General features: G+C 34.3%; 2 protein-coding genes across 3 annotated transcripts; both read left to right on the top strand.

The window, feature by feature from the left end:
• Positions 1-7,041: 7,041 nt before the first annotated feature.
• Positions 7,042-11,576, top strand: LOC130988086 (transmembrane 9 superfamily member 9-like). Its single transcript, XM_057911843.1, has 7 exons — positions 7,042-7,440; positions 9,081-9,245; positions 9,405-9,514; positions 9,598-9,703; positions 9,797-9,909; positions 9,987-10,137; positions 10,231-11,576. The coding sequence occupies exons 1-7, from the start codon at positions 7,318-7,320 to the stop codon at positions 11,386-11,388; spliced, it is 1,926 nt and encodes a 641-aa protein (XP_057767826.1). The 5' UTR covers positions 7,042-7,317; the 3' UTR covers positions 11,389-11,576.
• A 916-nt stretch (positions 11,577-12,492) lies between these two features.
• On the top strand, positions 12,493-14,497 carry LOC130988084 (protein PELPK1). Of its 2 annotated transcripts, XM_057911842.1 has the most exons (2): positions 12,591-14,031; positions 14,080-14,497. In XM_057911842.1, the coding sequence occupies exons 1-2, from the start codon at positions 12,787-12,789 to the stop codon at positions 14,314-14,316; spliced, it is 1,482 nt and encodes a 493-aa protein (XP_057767825.1). In that variant the 5' UTR covers positions 12,591-12,786; the 3' UTR covers positions 14,317-14,497. The 2 variants fall into 2 exon arrangements, with proteins under 2 accessions (XP_057767824.1, XP_057767825.1); XM_057911841.1 differs by having other exon boundaries at positions 12,493-14,497.
• The last annotated feature ends 241 nt before the right edge of the window (positions 14,498-14,738 follow it).

The raw sequence follows: 14,738 nt of genomic DNA, 5'->3' as shown, positions 1-14,738 counted from the left end.
AAAGCTCATGGAAGACATCTACCACGTATCATGTTCCTGACTTCACATATACATATTGTATGGTTCATATTTTAGATTTATACATATAGCGAATTTATGTATTTTTATAATGAATTCATGTATAAAAATTATAAATCATGAATTCTCTTTCGAATAAAGTAAAAGTGTTTTTTAATTACTACGATGTTACCTAAAAATATTAAAAGAAATCAAAATGCTATTGCTCATAGCTTAGCAAAAATTACGAGACACATTTCTACACTACATATTTGAAATGAACCTTCTTTTTTTGTGGAGGTTCATCTCTATATTCAATGTTAGTGTTTTTAATAAAATTCTCTCTTTTCCTTCAAAAAATAATTAGTACGATATTACCCCATAATATGCAATATCTATATTTACATGATACAAGCATATATAGAGTCGATAGTGATGGCGGTTTTGTTTAGAAATAGAAAAAAGAGAGAGATATATATTGAAGGCGGGCCCAGCGGCGGGGATCTTTCGCAAACCCAGACAAAGAAAAGGACTTGAATTGGTGTATGTTCTTAATTAAACGATGAACCCTAATTAATACTACTATATTGCATTGCATGCATGTTGCAGTTTGTGGGCTCTGCTTTTCTGTTTCTTTTATTAATACGTTTCCTAACATTAAATGCATTAAAATTTGTGCGTCTTAATAATAGGAGTGTATCATGATAAGTTCAAACCTAAAAAAATATATTAAATAAATCAAAATTATCCTTATTATATTAGTGTGTGGGTGACCACAATTTGACTGCATAGATTTATTGAATCTTTAACTCATGCATTATAACCACTCTAATATTACGTATACACAATTAACAAGAAAAATGCGAAAAAAGATCGCAGACGACAAGACGAAAAGGACAATAACAATAATAAGAAGAATTATTGACGCAAAAATACATAAACTTCATTTGTAAAGTAAAGTGGCATGAATGAATAGCAACTAAAGACAACGACGATTCAACTATATAAATTGATACATTGTAATATATAATTGATGCATTATCTGACATTTCGAGTTCGTGTTAAATGTCTTATCAACTTACTTGCATAGATATAATTTAGGACGAACCAAAATAAATATCTTAAAATTTAACATAATTCGGTAATTTAAATTCGTGTTAAAATTATTATAATCAATAAATTGGTGTATATTTTGACATTTTCTGAAGTTCGTATTAAAAATTAAAATTGGTCCAAAATTTGTTATGCACCAATAACTCTTTTTATAAACGTAAGATTTTTTTACATCAGCATTCCGGCGTGCCAAGTCAATTTTATTTGGTCGGAAAAAAAATTCGTGTTAAAATTATTACACTTGATAAATTGATGTATTTGTGGCACTTTTTTCAAGTTTGTGTAACAAACTAGAATTGGTCCAAAATTTGTGTATTTGACGCTATAAATCCTAATAAGAAAAAGATAAAATTATATATATTTTTTTTGTCAACATAATATAATCGAATGCATTAATTTCAAGTCCTAAAATTTAGTTATGTAATTGAAGGAGGCCATATTAGTTTTAGAGTAGTGTTATTTGGACAAAATTTGTCCCGACGAAAATAAGGTTAATTTTTTTAAAAAATAAATTTACTTAAAAATTTTGATTCAAGTTTAAAAGGATTTAGTTAGTTTTATTGCTTTCTACATATTGTAGTTTTTTCGTAATTTTTTAACAATTATTTTTATTTTTGTTATTTTATTTGTAGTTTGTATACTTTAAAAATAATAATTAAAAAAATTATTAAAAATTACAATATGGAGAAAACAATAAAACTAACTAAATCCTTTTAAACTTGAATCAAAAATTTTAAATTAATTAATTTTTAAAAAAATTTAACCTTATTTTTGTCCGGACAAATTTTGTCCAAATAACATTATTGGTAGTTTTAATAAAACTACTTTAACTAAAATTTAAGTCTCTCGTGGATTTTCGAAAAAATTATTGGAGTAGTTTTCTAATACACTATGGAACTGAAAAATATTACCCCTATATATAATAATGAAATTTAAAAAAGAAAAAAAATCTATTTTAGCATACGTGATGAGATAAGTAAAGAAAAGATAAATAAATTAGAAATAATTTAGGCGAATTAAATGTGGTGGATTTGGCTGGATGACATGTCTTGTCCTACTGAAACCCTATACTTGTTGGAAAGTCTGTCCCTATATTTCACTCGTTTTGCTTAAAACAAAGCTTATCAATTGTTATATCTTACCAGTTTCTTTTATTTATTACAGTTAATTATTTATACATACACCTACAATACATTTTTAATCATTAAACTAATTTTTCTCTAAAAAAATCAAAAAAATAATTTTCTCTAAAAAATCAATAAAATATTTTTTTATTAAATAATACTCTCTCTGTGTCCACAAAAAATAATTACTATCTTTTTCTTATTTTGAGACGTTCACAAAAATTAATTCATTTTTATATTTAAAAGCATTCTATCACATGGTGAGTCATTTTCTCCATTAAAAATAATTTATAAGTTGTTTAAAAAATTTTAAGCTCTTTAAAATGTTTGACAAAATAATCTCTGAAATAACTTATATACTGTAAAAATAAGCTCTAAAGAGATCATAAGTTCTCTAAACAATAAGTTCATCTATTCCAACTTGTTTTCTCATTATCTTATAAGCAAGTAAGCAACACTCATTCTATAAAAATAACTCAACTATGATTTTTTATTTCATCATTAATTATTATAATTTCATCTTTCTTCGATTTTCTCTTTCTAACAAACATTTTCTCTAACTAAAAATTATTTTTCTAGCTTATAAGCTAAATTATCCACACTTTAACAAACATATAAGCACTTAAGAAATTAAGTCTTATAAACTCTTGAAACATCTTATAAGCTACAAGAACTTATAAACTCTTTAACATAAGCTTAGCTAAACACCTTCTTACTTTTGCTATACTTGTGGAAGGAAAATGGTGCAATTTAAATCCTGAAGCTTATTATTAATATAAGGGTAAATGTCACTTTAAATTTTAAATTATATTCATTTTATTAAAAATATCATAAATTACAAAAATTACTCATTTCGTCTCACTTGACTTGGCATGTATTTCTTTTTAGATTGTCTTATTTAATTTGACCTATTTCTTTTTTTGGTCCACACACATTTTCATTATAATCTTACCATCTTAAATAACTATATCGAAAATAACTATAGGTCAAGTGAAGTGGGACAAAGAGAATATCAATTTTAAATGTCGAAAATAATTACCATCTTAGTTTTATATTAAAAATGTCGTGCATCCATTTTTCGGCTCTCAAAATCTTGACGTGGCTCGTCGGATGCCACTGTTTAATTTTTGTTTTATTTTTTAAATGACATGACTTAAATCGAATATCACTTTGATTGAGTCGGGTTTAAATCTCACCAACAAATTTATAAAAAGTGATAGAAATCGAGCAAAAAACTAAGAAATTGTGAAAGATAGTAAACAAGAGATGATTTTCTCCTTTTATATTCATTTTTTGAAAGAATAGAGAGCTAATACCCTTACATTTGAATATTTCTTATTATTTATTGGCTAAACCTTTTAAACCTAACTTAATCTAATATTAAGGGCCCACTAACAAAGGACCCTTGATCCAAGCCTCGTTAAAACTTTTATGATGAAAATTCAGTGGGAAAAACACCTATAAAGGAAAAGGAGTATTTGGTCTAAATAAAAGAGTTCAAATTACATATATTTTCTATCTTTAAGATCTAGTAATCGTGGTAACCTCTGATCAATTTTTGAGTCTTTCGGTGTTTATGTATCTTCTATAATCTAACTTTGGCCTTTAATTAAGTTTGGCTTTGGGTTCTCGCAACAACTCTGTCGAATTATATTACTTAGCTATGTTGAACTTTGATTTGTAGTAGCTCTCCAGATCTATCCGAGTGTAGTTTTTAAACTTGTGACAATATTAAAATAGCAAAAATATAATAATTTATTTGAAATTATATATGTAAGACTTATATAATTGGGTTTTAGATGGGGCTAAAGCAACTTATTTGAACTTTCTTATAAAAAAAGGAATCGCTAATACCATCTTCATCACACTTTAAACGCCTATAAAAAATATTTATTTAAACTCCAATCTATCAAGTTTTGTATAAAAAATGTGTTGCGTCTATTTTTCGGCCTTCGAAATCTTGATGATGCTCACGCATATCACTATGTAATCTTTTATTTTTCTTTTTAATTAATATGTCACGCATGCCACTATGTAATTTTTTATTTTTATTTTTAATTTACATGTCACGCATATCACTGTGTAATTTTTTATTTTTATTTTTAATTAGCATGTGACACAAAACGAATTCCAAACTAAAGCTTGTGTATCAAAGACGTCACCCGCGCATCCAAACTAAAGCTTGTGTATAAAAAATGTCACTTAATAATTCATTTGAGGTAATTCACTATTTTTTGAAAAACGTTCAAAAAAAAAAACATAAATTATGAACATTTTATAACAAACGCTAAGATTTGAGATACAAAACATGCTTAGCTATTCGATATATATATAGGATTAGATTAATTGTAATGAGAATGTTATTTTTCGTGAGAAATAAAAATAATGAATAAACCAGTACATAGTGTTGAATAAGACAATATATAGTGTTAAATAACGGTATATATTCAGTTAATTGATAAAATTTTCGCTCCCTTCAAAATTCGAACTTAGGTAAAATTTCGTCCCTTTTGGTAAATCTAACATTTTAAGTTTATTCTCATTTCTTATCATATTTGTCCAATGCGTGTGTACTATGAAGTAATCTCAGGTACTATTAACAATATAGAATTATAAATTTCATCTTTTTTTGTTTCCACGATATTTTAAACAATATAAAAACAATTTCATTGTGTTCACATATAGCTTGCATCTATATGACAAACACAAAGCCAGTAAGCTATAATAATAAAATATTAGTATGACCTAAATGTCTTTCAAAACAAAATTGTGACCTAATATACACTCTAAATTTAGAGCTAGGCCCGATCCACCCTATTTAAAAGTTTGATAGAACCTCTTACCATGAAGGCCTGATTATTTATTTTATTTATGCAATATATTGAGTTGACTTACGTTTTGGCCCCCCCTCTTCTTTTTCTTTTTCCTAAAACTGTTTGGGCCGGGCCGATTGTCACTTATACGTATTTAAATTAGTTAATGATAGCTTTAATCACAACGTTTGACTCAATTTTTATATATAATTGGGTTAAGGTGCAACCCATCCATGAAGTGGCGTTAATCCCCTCATTCTCAACCTTGGCACAAAAACCTTCCTTATAGTCCAGAAATAGGGTGCAATTAAACCCAGACCTCTAACTCATTAAGCACCGTTAAACATCTAGGTTTAATTGCACTCTCTACTTTAAGGGTGGATCTGCACCTTAACCTTTTTTTTCCGACAACCTACCTCCGACATCAACTTAGCTGCCCCCGTACTCATCAGCTCTGATTTGTCGCACGCGCCCTATCTCTTGGTCGTTGACTGCCCACCGCCGACATGCAGCAGCGCCACTAGCTTCTTCACTGCCCCGCACAACATATCTCCTCCAACACCTTAACTCTTTATGCTTATCTTATGATATTAATGTGTATATATCTATCTATATATAATATATATTTAAATTTTATTTATTTATTATATCTTTTATTTGTATTGATAATATTATTTTTCTTTTTTACATGTAAAATAGAAGACACATTATTCCATTGTTACTTAATTAATATTGTGATGAAGTTAGAGATCAAATTGATTTTAATGATATGATAATTAATTTTCATCCATTTTGTACATATACTATTAAAATAAGTGTGCATGTCATTATTCTACTATTATATGTTATTTTTTTGAGACGGACTATTAATATATTATTTAGTGCTTGATTTTATATGCCTAATATGTACAAATCCGATTCAGGATCAGATTTGGTTATTGTGGCACTACTGCATGTCGGGACTCGGCAGTGGGCAGTCAACGACCATGAGATTGGGCGCGTGCGAGCTAACAAGGTGCAAATCGAACCCGATGACTACGGGGGCAGCTAAGCTGATGCCAGAGGTGGGTTGCTGAAATTTAGAAGAAAAAAAAAAGAAAAAAGTTAAGGTGGGTAGAAGGTGCAATTAAAGCCGGATGTTTAACGGCGCTTAACGGCGTTAGAGGTCTGAGTTTAATTGCACCCTATTTCTGGACAATAGGGGGTGTTTTTGCGCCAAGATCGAGAAGGGGAGGGGGGGTCAACGCTCTAGGGATGTTCACTTTAGGGGTGGATCTGCATCTTAACCCAATATAATTTAACTATTTAACGAGTATGATTTAAAATTCATTTATGTTTAGATAAATTTGATAAAGTAATTCTAAATCATAAATTCTAAACTTACTCATATTTAAATGTTAAAAAATATAAAATATCTTGTACTAATTTCACTGACCAAACCGAAAAAGTTACAAATAACATGCTAAAGTATCTTCTACGTAATGGTGCGCTTAATTTGGTTAGTAAAATTTTCATTTGAAAAGAATGGATTAGAAAAGATGAAAAAATATTATATTTTTTTATTATTATATTTATTAAAAAAAAGATATAGAAAATATTTTCACACTTCTACTTTAAGATAATACTCCAATATTAAAGAGAAAAAAAAGTGAAAATGAGCTGTGCGCGAAAATATTCCACCATGTTCTGAAAAAAATTTCTATCATAATAAATATTTAAAAATGATGAAAAATTATTTTTTATTTACTTTTCCATCAAAATAAAAGTAAATATTGAAGACAATTTAATTGTTGTCAAAGTATACTAGGCATAACGATCGGATGGCATTATTATTAATATAACTTTATTAATAAAAGGGAAAAAAGAAATCTAAGAAGCATAAGAGCAACGAAAGGTCATACCTCGTTAAAACCTTCTTTAACGAAAATCCTATGGAAAAAACATTAAGGAATATTAAGAAAGTAAAAGACTTTCGAAATTTCGGACTAACCATCACCCCACCCGGAGAGCACTTTTTAGAAGAGATAAACTATGCCAAGCACGAATCCAGACAAAAAAATAATTTAAGAATATATTGCGATTATTATTCTGCAAAAAGAAGCTTAGCTTATAGTTGTAAGTCAATACGTAGTCGGATCACCCTTATTTTGCCTCCGTTTTCCTCTCTCGTTTCTCTCTCTCTCTCTCTCTACTCACACACAGAGTGGGAGAGGCCATCTAATTGGACTTGGATCTTCGATCGGCTGTTGATCTTCTGCTCCGGTGTTAAGATGGAGGTCATCGGGCGAAGGTCTCACGCGATTCAGATGTGTATGTACATCACGCTCTTCCTCGTCGCCACCGTCGCTCATTCCTTCTACCTTCCCGGCGTGGCTCCCATGGATTTCCTCAAGGTACCGTTACATATATGCCTACGCTGTTACTAGAGCTGTTTGCGTTTGTATAGCATTGCAATTTTGTGTGGATCGCGTTCGAAATAACTGGTAAGTGGGAAGTACATGTTGATTAATTCTCATTTGTGATTTGGTTGAGTTAGGGATTCTTACACTTCGATATCCTAAGAAGCTAATTCTGTGACGACTCTTAGGTTCTTATACTTTCACAATGGCTAACTTCTGAATGCTCGAAATTGATATTTCTTTAGTTGTTAATTGGCTCCTATTAAGGTAGGTGCGGTCTATGGGTCTGAGTTTTATGTAAGATGAATATTGATCTTTGAATCTGTTACACTTCAACCATAAGAAATCTGAACATTATAATTCACCAGTTCTATCTTTCTCATATTGTTCATCTAGTATTCTGACCGAAGAAACATATATATCATGTTGTGACATGTCAGCCACTTTAAATCAAACCACAAAAAGATTGAACAATCATTTTTAAATACATTCAGCTAAATATGGGTGGAATTTATAATGGTTAAAGTTCAACAAATCACATTGATTCTTAATCTACAACGACTTCAAAAATTCTGAAAATTTCTATACCATGAACTGATCTGTTAATTTTCCTTTACATCATTATCTATAATGTAAGTCTTCTCTAGAAAACCATGGAGGATCAAGACAGTTTTCCATGTTTCCACAATTCAATGTGGAAAATCCATCTTAGTTTTTAGCTACTGTTTTCCAAGTTATTCATATGGTGGCGTTTCAGCCTCATGTGGTTTCTTATGTAATAGACTGTCAGAAAAACTGAAAATGGATCTCTAGAAGATCAATGTTTGACTGCCCAATATATCATAGCACAAGTTTATCAACTTTCATATCTAAAATTTGTATGTAACTCCTGAGAAATGGTAAGTGGGAATGGGGCAGGACTTGAACCCTGAACTTCCAATTATCCTAGTCATAGTTGGTAAAACCAGCTAATCTATATGCTTTCTTTGATATCTGAATTCTCTTTCCTTTATATACCTCTGATCATTGTCCAAAACTGGTAAGCCCTTAGGAACCATATATATTATTTGAAAAAGCTGATTAAAAAAGAGTGAATCATCTTTCAGTGTTAAGCTTCAGATTTGTAATACTTGTGGATGTTTTGGAGAAGTAAGGCTATGGTATTGAAAGTGCTCTGCATAGGAAAAGAATGTACGACTAAAACATTTACTGCAGAAATGGTCGAAACATATATGTAATGGTGTAACTGTGTCATGTCATGTGATTTAAGATTCTATGTTTACTTGCAGTATTGAAGTAAAACTTGGGAAATTATATAATGAGCAGTATATAATTCTTGTCAGAAGTTTTGATATCCATGGTCTGCAGACTATATGTTTCTTTAAATTGCTAATTTACATTTTTATCATGTAACTTGTTTGTCATACCCTTAATTCCATCTTTGAAAAAGAAAAAGAAGACATCCATGACAGTATGTTGGGAGTTCAATAATTTAGTAACTAATAGTGAAAAATGTGATCTTCCCCAGATTGTACTCAATAGATAAATTGATGATATTAACTTTTTTTTATGCATACGCGCCTTCCATAGATTTGCAATGAGTTGACTTGTTTTTTGGTATTCCCTGGATGCAGGGTGATCTTCTCAAGGTGAAAGTGAACAAATTGACTTCAATAAAAACACAGCTTCCTTATTCCTATTACTCTCTACCTTATTGTAAACCAGAGAAAATAGTTGAAAGTGCTGAAAATCTTGGAGAAGTTCTTCGCGGAGATCGTATTGAGAACTCTCCTTATGTGGTAATTCGCCCTTTTAGCTCTCCATATGACACCTCAAGATTTCCTATTTGATTTTCTGATCTGTTTGTCTCTAAGAACATGAATTTCTCCAGTGTGGTCATACATTTGACGAATAAAATCAAGTATGACTTGTTTTCTTTCTGAAATCCATTTCTACAGTTTAAAATGCGAGAGCCACAGATTTGCAACTCTGTTTGCCGTGCTGTACTGACTGCCAAAGATGCCAAAAAATTCAAAAAGAAGATTGATGATGCATACCGAGTGTACATGTAAGTTGTGTTCAGGACCTTATTGGATTCTAAATCATTATCCTCCATGAACTGCCTAATGCTCTATATTATTTCATGACCAGGATTTTGGATAATCTTCCTCTGGTTGTGCCTTACAAAAGAAATGATACAGACTCCATGGTTTATCAGCATGGTTTTGATGTTGGTTTCAAAGGGCAATATACTGGAGTAAGTAGCAGATTGCTTGTTGGTTGAGAAGTTCCTTTTAAATAGTGAGTTAATCTTGTTATCTTATCATTCCTGTGAATTGTTTGCTAACAGAGCTCAGAGAAGAGGTACTTCGTCTACAATCACTTGTCATTTACTGTGAAGTACCATAAGGATGAAGAAATGGATGCTGCCAGAATTGTTGGGTTTGAAGTAAGGCCATTCAGGTAACTTGGTGCTGTGCTGGATATGCTTTTGCCACTTCTTTGTCCTGTAACTGATCATGAACTTTTTATATTTTCAGTATAAAGCATGGCTACGAGGGTAAATGGAATAATAATAAGCGTTTAACAACATGCGATCCTCATGCAAAACACACTATAACTAGCTCCCAAACTCCTCAGGAGGTAAAGGAGAACATGGAAATTATCTTCACTTATGATGTGGACTTTCAGGTAAATCCTTCTTGTTAAGGGTTGATGTTTAGTGTTTAAGGTACCAATTGATTCTCATGGCGTACTCCTCTTGCTCCACCACCTGCCTTATAGGAGAGTGAAGTCAAGTGGGCTTCTAGATGGGATACTTATCTCTACATGCCTGATGACCAAATTCATTGGTTTTCAATTGTGAACTCTTTGATGATTGTTCTGTTTCTCTCGGGAATGGTGGCCATGATTATGCTGCGGACTCTGTACCGTGATATTTCCCAGTACAACCAGTTGGAGACCCAGGAAGAAGCTCAAGAAGAAACTGGGTGGAAATTGGTTCACGGGGATGTTTTCAGGCCCCCAACAAGCTCAGACTTGCTTTGTGTCTGTGTTGGAACCGGTGTTCAGTTTTTTGGAATGATATTAGTTACGATGTTCTTTGCTGCGCTTGGTTTCCTCTCCCCTTCCAACCGAGGAGGACTGATGACAGCAATGCTTCTGCTTTGGGTTGTCATGGGCTTGTTTGCTGGATATGCCTCAGCTCGTCTCTACAAGATGTTCAAAGGAACAGAGTGGAAGAAAATTACTCTCCAAACAGCTTTCATGTTCCCCGCAATCCTCTTTGCTGTCTTCTTCGTTTTGAATGCACTGATTTGGGGAGAGAAGTCCTCAGGGGCTGTGCCATTTGGCACCATGTTCGCTTTGGTCCTCTTGTGGTTTGGAATTTCTGTTCCACTGGTTTTTGTAGGTAGTTATGTAGGATTTAGGAGGCCTGCTATCGAGCATCCGGTGAAAACCAATAAAATCCCTAGGCAAATACCCGAGCAGGCCTGGTACATGAGCCCTATATTCTCCATCTTAATCGGAGGCATACTCCCCTTTGGTGCAGTATTCATCGAGCTGTTCTTCATCCTGACATCAATCTGGCTGCATCAGTTCTATTACATTTTCGGTTTCCTGTTCCTCGTGCTGATCATCCTGGTTGTGACATGCGTTGAGATCACAATGGTGCTTTGCTATTTCCAGCTATGCAGCGAGGACTACCTGTGGTGGTGGAGGTCATACCTTACCGCAGGTTCATCCGCACTCTACCTCTTTCTTTATGCAACATTCTACTTCTTCACGAGGCTGAGCATCACCAACGCTGTGTCGGGTGCTCTGTATTTCGGGTATATGCTGATCGCTTCGTATGCTTTCTTTGTGCTGACTGGTACAATCGGTTTCTACGCGTGTTTCTGCTTCACGAGGCTCATTTACTCGTCTGTGAAGATCGACTAGATAGTGAAAAGCTTACCTATTTGACTCTATTGTTTTGATTCATGCTAGTCAGCAGAGGCTCAACTGTGTCGGCTCCTCTAATTTTATTATGTAGTCCTCTTTGAGCTAGTCATGTACCCTACACACAGATTTTTTCATTAATTAATTAATTGAAAGGTTAATTACCTATAAATACACGAATTATATCATTTTGGTTTTTAATCAAATGTATTTCTTTGGTCAACAAATATATAAATTTGTATTTTTTTTTTGGAATTTGCCATGAGCCTAAAGTTCGTCGGCTAATAATTTGATTGTCTTAATCTGAATAGCTCTTGACGTTATCTTTCTGATAATACTTATAGTGTTGAATTTTGATCATCGAAAGTGGTCAAAAAATTACATGAAAATTGATGTTATGAAACTTCATGCTAGTATTGTTTTTCCCGAGCATTTTCAGTGACCAAAATTCAATAATACGAGCATCATTAGAGAGCTATTATTAAGATGTGTCCAACGGCACCTTTGAATTGTCCATCGAATTTCAAACAAAATCAAGTTATTAACGAATTTTTAGTGTCGGGTCAAATTCTAAAAAATTAAAAATTTATATATTTTCTAACAAAAAAAATAAATCTGATTAAAGTTTAAAATTTGGATATAATTTATGTACTTATCGGTAATTAATCCTTAATTGAATTTGTGATCATTTAGATTCCATTACAGCAAGCTGGAGACATAATTGCAAATGTTTTATTACACTTTTCCGGTAACACAAGTTAATTTGAAACATTAAAGCATTAAAACTATTTGTTCTGAACGTTATATATTCGACAATGTATAGAGTTTGGTGGACTGCTCGTTGCCAAAATTAAGTACGTATGGTATAAGAATATGTACATTTTTTCTTTTTTTGATTTCATTGTGAAATGTCAAATGGATTTTCTTACCAACCTCTTTGAACCCGCCGACGAATTGGTGAAGTCATTTTCCTACAGATGACCAATATTAATCTACTAAATATATACGTGTTTCTTAGACAATCTTAAATTGGAAAGTCACAGCACATAACTACTATGCTCAAGTTTTAAATCAAGTCCAATTTTAAATTATGGCTTCACACTAATCAAACTGCTTTCTTCAAATATAAATAGTGGTGACCTAACCTGCTCTTGAATTGTATTTTAATAAGCCTTATACGAGTTTTAGAGGAAACTAGTGAGGGAGAGAGAAGGCAACGCCATTAGGAAGTTGAACTAACACACTCTTCTTCTCAACAACCAAAGAAGCTAGTGTTGTTTCCACCTCATACAAATGCCTATATAAACCGTGATGCACCCCCAAACTCCATAACTCATCCAATCCAACAAAGTAAACATCTCACTTAAACAAAAAGCCTTCTTGATTCAGCTATTTCCAATGGCATTTCATCGCCACCATTCCCTTTTCATGTTCTTGCTCATCACACTATCATCCATAACCAGCCAAGCAGAGGCACGCCGTCTCCTCGACTCACCTGTGCCCGATGTTCCCAAGCCCGAAATCCCATCTATACCAAAGCCAGAGCTACCTCCACTACCCAAACCTGAGCTGCCATCGTTGCCTAAGCCCGAGGTTCCAACACTGCCAAAACCTGAGGTCCCGGCATTGCCAAAGCCCGAGGTTCCAACACTGCCAAAACCTGAGGTTCCGACATTGCCAAAGCCCGAGATTCCAACACTGCCAAAACCTGAGGTTCCGACATTGCCCAAGCCCGAGGTACCAACACTGCCAAAACCTGAGATCCCAACTTTGCCTAAGCCAGAGCTTCCAACACTGCCAAAACCGGAGGTACCGGCATTGCCTAAGCCAACACTAGAAAAGGCTGAATTGCCTCCACTACCAAAGCCTGCTCTACCGGAAATGCCAAAACCTGAGGTGCCCGCTGTGCCTAAGCCTGAGGTTCCAACATTGCCAAAACCTGAGGTCCCGGCTGTGCCCAAGCCCGAGGTTCCAACATTGCCAAAACCTGAGGTCCCGGCTGTGCCCAAGCCCGAGGTTCCAACATTGCCAAAACCTGAGGTCCCGGTTGTGCCTAAACCCGAGGTTCCAACATTGCCAAAACTTGAGGTCCCGACTTTGCCTAAGCCCGAGGTTCCAACATTGCCAAAACCTGAGGTCCCAGCTGTGCCTAAGCCAGAGGTTCCAATGTTGCCAAAACCTGAGGTCCCAGTTGTGCCTAAGCCTGAGGTTCCAACATTGCCTAAGCCCGAAGTTCCAACATTGCCAAAACCTGAAGTCCCGACTTTGCCTAAACCCGAGGTTCCAACACTGCCAAAACCTGAAGTCCCGACTTTGCCTAAGCCCGAGGTTCCAACACTACCAAAACCTGAGCTCCCAGCTCTGCCTAAACCAACACTAGAAAAGGCTGAACTGCCACCAGTATTGCCAAAATCAGAGCTACCAAAGCCTGAGGTACCAGAATTGCCAAAGCCTCAATTGCCAGAATTGCCAAAACCGAAGGTGCCAGAGCTACCAAAGCTCCCAGAATTGCCAAAACCTGAGGTCCCGACTGTGCCTAAGCCCGAGGTTCCAACACTGCCAAAACCCGAGGTCCCGACTGTGCCTAAGCCCGAGGTTCCAACACTTCCAAAGCCTGAGGTCCCGACTTTGCCTAAGCCCGAGGTTCCAACACTGCCCAAACCCGAGGTCCCGACTTTGCCTAAGCCCGAGGTTCCAACACTACCCAAACCCGAGGTCCCGACTCTACCTAAACCAACAGTCGAAAAGGCTGAATTGCCACCACTGCCAAAGCCTGAGCTACCGGCATTACCAAAGCCTGAGGTACCAGAATTACCAAAGCCTCAATTGCCAGAATTGCCAAAGCTAGAAATGCCTAAGTTGCCTGAACTTCCGAAGATTCCAGAACTGCCTAAACCAACTATGCCAGAAGGACCCAAATCCCCTTGATTTTATCAGGCCCTTGTCTTCTCTAGAATGATTGATTTACATAGTGCTTGCTATCTGCTTTTTTCATTGTTTTCCACTTTGTCCACCTATTATTTGTAAGATTATATGTTCCGAGTGTTTTCACTTTGTATTTCTTTGTTAATGTCATTTAATATATATCCATGATTGATTGAGGTTTTCAGTTATAATCAACATTATTTCACTTTTCCTGTTCTCTACCATCATTTTTGAAAGAAGTGACACGATCCTTCTCTACTTCACATCGCACAAAATAAACAAGCATGAAGAAACAACCAAAAATCGGATCCCTGATAGGCATAAATGGAAAGCATAGAGGAAAGTTGCAAACTTGGAACAGTACTGTATAATTCTTGGCTTTCTAAATGGCCATCATCAAAACAAACAAGAATTCAAACATCTCT

Source organism: Salvia miltiorrhiza, chromosome 6 (genome assembly GCF_028751815.1).
Source record: "Salvia miltiorrhiza cultivar Shanhuang (shh) chromosome 6, IMPLAD_Smil_shh, whole genome shotgun sequence".
Taxonomy (NCBI): Eukaryota; Viridiplantae; Streptophyta; class Magnoliopsida; order Lamiales; family Lamiaceae; genus Salvia; species Salvia miltiorrhiza.
The sequence above is the reverse complement of the archived record's forward strand: the minus strand, read 5'-3'. Positions and strand labels throughout refer to the sequence as shown.

What these genes read in the sequence shown, in the direction of transcription:
- LOC130988086 (XM_057911843.1), top strand. Translation starts at nt 7,318, where the DNA reads ATGGAGGTCATCGGGCGAAGGTCTCACGCGATTCAGATGTGTATGTAC. An exon ending in TCAAAGGGCAATATACTGGA is followed by an intron (nt 9,704 to 9,796) that starts GTAAGTAGCAGA and finishes GTTTGCTAACAG; the next exon opens with AGCTCAGAGAAGAGGTACTT. An exon ending in CTTATGATGTGGACTTTCAG is followed by an intron (nt 10,138 to 10,230) that starts GTAAATCCTTCT and finishes CCTGCCTTATAG; the next exon opens with GAGAGTGAAGTCAAGTGGGC.
- LOC130988084 (XM_057911841.1), top strand. Translation starts at nt 12,787, where the DNA reads ATGGCATTTCATCGCCACCATTCCCTTTTCATGTTCTTGCTCATCACA.